The sequence below is a fragment of the Oncorhynchus kisutch genome, linkage group LG6, assembly GCF_002021735.2.
Source record: "Oncorhynchus kisutch isolate 150728-3 linkage group LG6, Okis_V2, whole genome shotgun sequence".
Taxonomy (NCBI): Eukaryota; Metazoa; Chordata; class Actinopteri; order Salmoniformes; family Salmonidae; genus Oncorhynchus; species Oncorhynchus kisutch.
In genome coordinates this window covers 65,961,830-65,967,637 of record NC_034179.2, presented here as the reverse complement: position 1 = coordinate 65,967,637, position 5,808 = coordinate 65,961,830, and the positions used below count along the sequence as shown (strand labels likewise).

Sequence of the window (5,808 nt, the reverse complement as noted above, 5' to 3'; positions counted from 1 at the left end):
AAAAGCAAGAATGACACCTCTCTACTGTTTAGAATTCACTGCAATATATGTTACAGGAATGAATTGGAGAGATGCAATATGCTTCAATATGTTTTTATGCATTTTTTGGGCTTTGAGTAATTCCAAAACACCTGAATTTTGTACATACACCAACTACCTATACAGATACCGTAGCGATGCTAGTCAATCCTATCTTCTGCATTTGGACACAGGTTCTTATCCACATCACATCTTACGTTGTCTTGGGCAATGTCAGCCACTTCTCTATCTCTGGCTGGGTCCATGTTAACATTACAGTACAGCATTATTCCTAAGATGTCCTCTTTTGTATAGATGGTAATGGCATTGAAAGACTAACACCTAGGTAGGTGTTCAGCTACAATGGGAATCAGCTGTGGTTGGTCTAATTGTTTTGATAGTATTTCCCTTTTTTAGATATTGAATATATTTCAATAGGGTATGACTGTAGAAATGTAGAAAATTGCTGTCTTATTCAAGTTTGTGTTATGTTAGGTTTTGAACTTTAGTTTAACAGTTTTGAAAAGAGCATGCAAACATGTGCAAATTAACCTGTAAGGTACATAGAGTTCTGGTGGTGGTTGTGTCTGAGTAAGAAAAGAATTCATGAAATATGAAAGATGTAGTCATTGAATGCATTTTGTGCCAAAGCAAGGAAAAAGTATTCACAGTTTAGCCCACATAGACTGCTGTTGTGCTCACTGTGTGAAGAGTTTTGACGTTACATAAGTACTGAGAAATTGGTCCTAGCAATTGTAAAAAAAAATATATAAAAAAATGTAAGTTGGAGTCAGAAGAAGTTGAACCGTGTACCCCAGTGGGTCAGGTCAGGTGTGGTTGAGACAGACGAGACAAGGCGAGGCTGAGAGTAGGTTGCCACAGAGTTGCGGTAGCAGCCTTCTCCCATCAACTCACTTCCTCTCGCTGCCAAGCTTCTCACGTCATGGCGGTTGATCACTTTCAGTATCTGTGACACAGGCTGCCTGTCTGTGTCTCACACACTCCTATGTGTCCTCTGTGTCCTCCGATTCCTCTGTGTCCTCTGTGTCCTCCGATTCCTCTGTGTCCTCTGTGCATGATAGATTTTCTTATTTCGCTGTATCATTTCTCCTCGTGTTTCTCTTTTCTGTGTTTGTTCTCCTCCTCTTTTTCCTGTTAAGTTATCTTGTCTGTACGCCATGCGTATACACTCTCCAAACAGCGTATCAATCTAATCCAACACTGCAAGCCTATAGGAGTCCAATAAAACATCCATACATCATTTGGACTTCTGCTTATGTTAAGACTTACTTAAGACCAGGCAAGAGATAAACTGCATTAAGGGCCAGTTATTTTTTTTTGGGGGGGGGGTTCTCTCTCTCTCTCTCATGGCTTTCTGGGAGAGAGAGCTGTCAGGTTAATAGATGTCCTTTTCCCCCTCTGTGATGCGAGAGGGCCAGAAAGCCCCTCCCTGCTGGGGACTCACTGCTGCTAAAAGCACAGTTTTTGTGTTTCAAAGGGGAAAGTGGTTGGGAGGAGGGTGTGTGTGTGTGTTGAAAGGGGGGGGGGGGCTTGTTTGAGTGTGTTTGTGGGGTGGTTACTTGCGTGCGTGTGCGTGTGTTTGTGTGCGTGCGAGTGTGGCATGCAACACATTCCATTGCCCTGTTCCCCTCTGTGTCTTGGATTGTTTTCATTAGTCCTAACAGTCATGTAGTAGGAACGCTAAATACATACAGTATACGCCTCATGACATTGCTCTCCATGCCAGTGAACCTGTGGCTACATATCTGGTGTATCGGAGTCTACAAACTTAACCAACAGTGCCACCCACCAGCCAATAAGTGTCCTGCAGCTGCAAGGAAGTTGCTTTCATTTAGTAAAATGGCTCAGGGCTGACCTCTGGTGTTCTTATTGAAGTCACCACACAGATGCTCTCAAATCAAAAGATGCGCTTTCATCTCTATTTGGTCATGTGGTTCCACATACTCTGAGTGTACAAAACATTTGGAACACCTTCCCCCTCTTTTTGCCGTCAGAACAGCCTCAATAAGTCAGGGCATCGACTCTACAGGGTGTCGAAGGCGTTCCACAGGGATGCTGGCCCATGCTGACTCCAATGCTTCCCACAGTTGAGTCAAGTTGGCTGTATGTCCTTTGGGTGGTGGATCATTCTTGATACAAGTGGGAAACTGTTGAAAAAAAAACAGCAACTTTGCAGTTATTGACACACTCAAACTTGTGCACCTGGCATCTACTTCCATACCCCATTCAAAGGCACTTAAATATTCTGTCTTGTCCATTCACCCTCTGAATGGCACACATACACAATCCATTTTTCAATTGTCTCAAAACTTTAAGGGATCATAGCTCTCGCCTGGATTCACCTGGTCATTCTATGTCCTAATGCTTTGTACACTCAGTGTATATTTCAAGCCCCAACTCTGAGGCTTTGTCATCACCTAGTGGATAAAGATAGCACAGATAAAGTGGGGCATTGGTATGCGGGTATTTACTGCCTACCAAAATGCGGCAAGTGTCTTTTTATGGTCTAGCGCAACGGCACCTTATCAACTTATCACCAAGACCTTGTTTAGCCTTTTATCAGGAAGTGCTGGGCTGAGACAAAAGCCTGCACACACTGTGGCCCTTCAGAACCAGCAGTTAATAACACTGTGTTAAGCAACACTTCTATATTCAATAACTACAGTAAAACCAAGGCAGTCTCCTTGAAGAAATCACTTAAGTGATATTGCTGAATTGGGGAATGATGCAATTTGACCTATTTTAACTACCATCATTGATCGACCAGCATCCAATCAGCATCCAATCAATATCCCGGGCAGCAGTTGTGGGTCTTCAACTTACAGTATAAATGCTAGAAGTGTAAGGGGTTGTAATATGACTCTTCCTGAGTTCCTCAGCTATAAATACTCTCTCCTCTCCTCTCCTCGCTATAACTATGACTGAGTGTCTCTAGGCCCCATCAATCTCCTGACTCCATCGCAGGGAGGATTGTGGGTGACACGCTGACATATGGCCCAGCTCCCAGCACGCACTGGGAGACACCTGCCACATGCCGCTAAAGAATGGAGCAGACTCAGTTCTTTATGGCTTCTGTCTGTGGGTGATCAATACACACACACATGCGGATGGAAGCACAGACACACACACGGGTGGCCATGAGGGCACACACGGACATACACACAAATCCGCCACACACAATTTCTAAGGGTGTGAAGTTGCGCTGAGGGTTGAGGTGAATTTGTATGAAGCTGTTCGACTTCGTATAGAATCACTATATGTGATCCTTAAATAGCTCCAATTGGAGCGAATTACTGTGGGTTTTTTTGTGACTATGAATGGTAGCAACATTAGAGTGTACAAATAAATAATTCTAGGTTTTAGAGTGTAGCCTGTTTCTGACTGTGAATGGTAATAACATTTGCTGAGGGTGATATTCTTAGAATGGCAGGTCCCAAAGCGTCTGAAGGCTGAAAAGTACATGCTGTAAATGTAAATTTAAAAAGCGGCGCTCATCAATTTACTTTTATACGCCCCTGTCATGTTGCTATACTCATGGTGTCAGCATTTACACTACCAGGAAGTTGTCTAAAATAGACCTCACTCAGTCTGTGCTAATGTACCAACGATATTCAAACGGACTAACTTCCTCAGACTTCTGTTAGTCAGCGATGCATCACGCATGTCTCTTCTCTGCTTACAGACATACCTGGTACATGGTGCTCGTTAGCTCATTGAACCCATCCTGAACTATGAGGATAGCCCCCTAGTACATGGACACAACACTTGGCTCCTAAAGGAGAGTTGTGGGTTCACGTCAGCTAACCCCGGGGGTGTCCGGCCATCTGTAGCCTTCACTTCCAGTATGTCACCCCAACCTATCCAGCACCCCCAAATAGACAGGGGTGGGGCTCCAAACACGTGTATGACACACCAGGGACAATATCAGCCCGTTGATCTCATCCAACAGCCGTGACTCAGGATAGAGGGTGGAGGGTGGTAAGGCGACCCTCAGCTGTGGCACGACCAACCCGACAGCTGTGAGATAATGGACCAATGACAAACACAGAGGGGGAAACAGAAGCGCCTGCACGTAAAAACACGTAAACAGGACATGGCCATAAGCTCAGTTTAGCCCATCGACTCGTCGCAGGGAATTCTTGCCCCATACCACTTACTGCCCCCTTCCCCCGTCCTTCTTTACTGAGCTCATGGGTTGTAAATAGGGCAACAAGGGGGAGGGCCATAGGAAGAGAGGGAGTATATAAGCCTGAGAGGTGCTGCCACAAGTTCAGAAACACTCACTGGGAGTAGCTTGCCGACCAAGAGATCCTCACAGCAAGAGATCCAAGGAACTCACACTCTTCTTCTTCTAAGCCGACCGGAAAGGAAAACAGAAAAAATAACAACATGACTCAGTCCGCCGCCCCAGCAATCGAGAGCATCTTTGGAAACGACCCTTTCTTCAGTCAGGAGAGGATGGTCTTCCCCCCCATGCGCCACCAGGCCCTATCCGGCATCCAAGAGGACTTCTTCCAGAGGAGGTCCAACCTGGCCAGTGATCTCCTCAAAGAGCTCCGCGATGGGCTCCCCAGTATGTACCAGCTGCACGAGAGGGCCCACCTCCGAATGGGCTCCCCATTCCTGGAGAGGAGGAGCACAGGAGTTCCAGCAGGAGCTCTGAGCCAGGGTCTCAGCACGGAGGTGGCTGAGACAGGCCGGAGCCATAGCCCCCTGGCCCTGAGCCTAAACGCCCAGGGCTTCAACCCAGAAGACATCACGGTCAAGCTGGACGGACGGAGGCTAGCCGTGGTGGCCATGAAACAGGCCAAAGCAGAAGAGGCTAAATCCACCTCCTCTGCCATCTCTTCCTGCTCCTTTTCCTCCTCCTCGTCCCAACAGAAAGGCTTTGTTCAGAAAATTGACCTGCCTGCTCACCTAGACCTGACAGCCTTGACCTGCTCTCTGGGAGAAGATGGACAGCTGAGAATCGAAGCCCCCACTGCCGCCCCCCAGCTGGAAGCCCCTACAGCAGAGCAGGAGGTCCCACTCCGCTTTAGAACCTCCCTGGACGTACCCATAGCCAAGGGCAACACAGAAGAGTCCATAACAGTGACAACCTCAAAACCTTGAATGATATTTTATGAATCATTTAATTGTATTATCAATCCAGTGGATTACATTGTGGGGAATTGTTTATAATATGCCTATTATGCCTAATATGCCATATTATTTAATAAAGACAATCTGATATTGGAATGATGGTTGCTAGAATTGTGGTGTGTGTGTGGGTGACAGTTTTAAAATAGATAACTAGAAATAAGTGGTGGATCCTGTCAATACTGGCATACTATACATTTCAAACAGTCATGTGAACTAAATACTTTTACAGTCCGTAAACACATGTAACCTTTGCACTCTGCAACTCAAAACATACAATACCGTTCAAAAGTTTGGTGCCACTTGTTTTTGAAAGAAAACCACATTTTTTGGTCCATTAAAATAACATCAAATTGATCAGAAATACAGTGTAGACATTGTTAATGTTGTAAATGAATATTGTAGTTGGAAACGGCAGATTTTGAATGGAATATCTACATAGGCATACAAGAGGCCCATTATCAGCAACCATCACTCCTGTGTTCCAATGGCACGTTGTATTAGTTCATCCAAGTTCATTATTTTAAAAGGCTGATTGATCATTAAAAATCGGCCATTTTGAACAGTAGTGTATTTCCAACCTGAAGCTTTGACCAAATGCTTTAAAATACAAAACGAGCATTGTAATTA

The 5,808-nt window shown here is 45.1% G+C and overlaps 1 protein-coding gene across 1 annotated transcript; it reads left to right on the top strand.

Moving 5' to 3' along the window:
- Positions 1-4,299: 4,299 nt before the first annotated feature.
- hspb9 (heat shock protein, alpha-crystallin-related, 9) lies at positions 4,300-5,282 on the top strand. The gene has a single exon (XM_020484658.2). It carries the CDS (start codon positions 4,429-4,431, stop codon positions 5,149-5,151), a length of 723 nt encoding a protein of 240 aa, XP_020340247.1. The 5' UTR covers positions 4,300-4,428; the 3' UTR covers positions 5,152-5,282.
- The last annotated feature ends 526 nt before the right edge of the window (positions 5,283-5,808 follow it).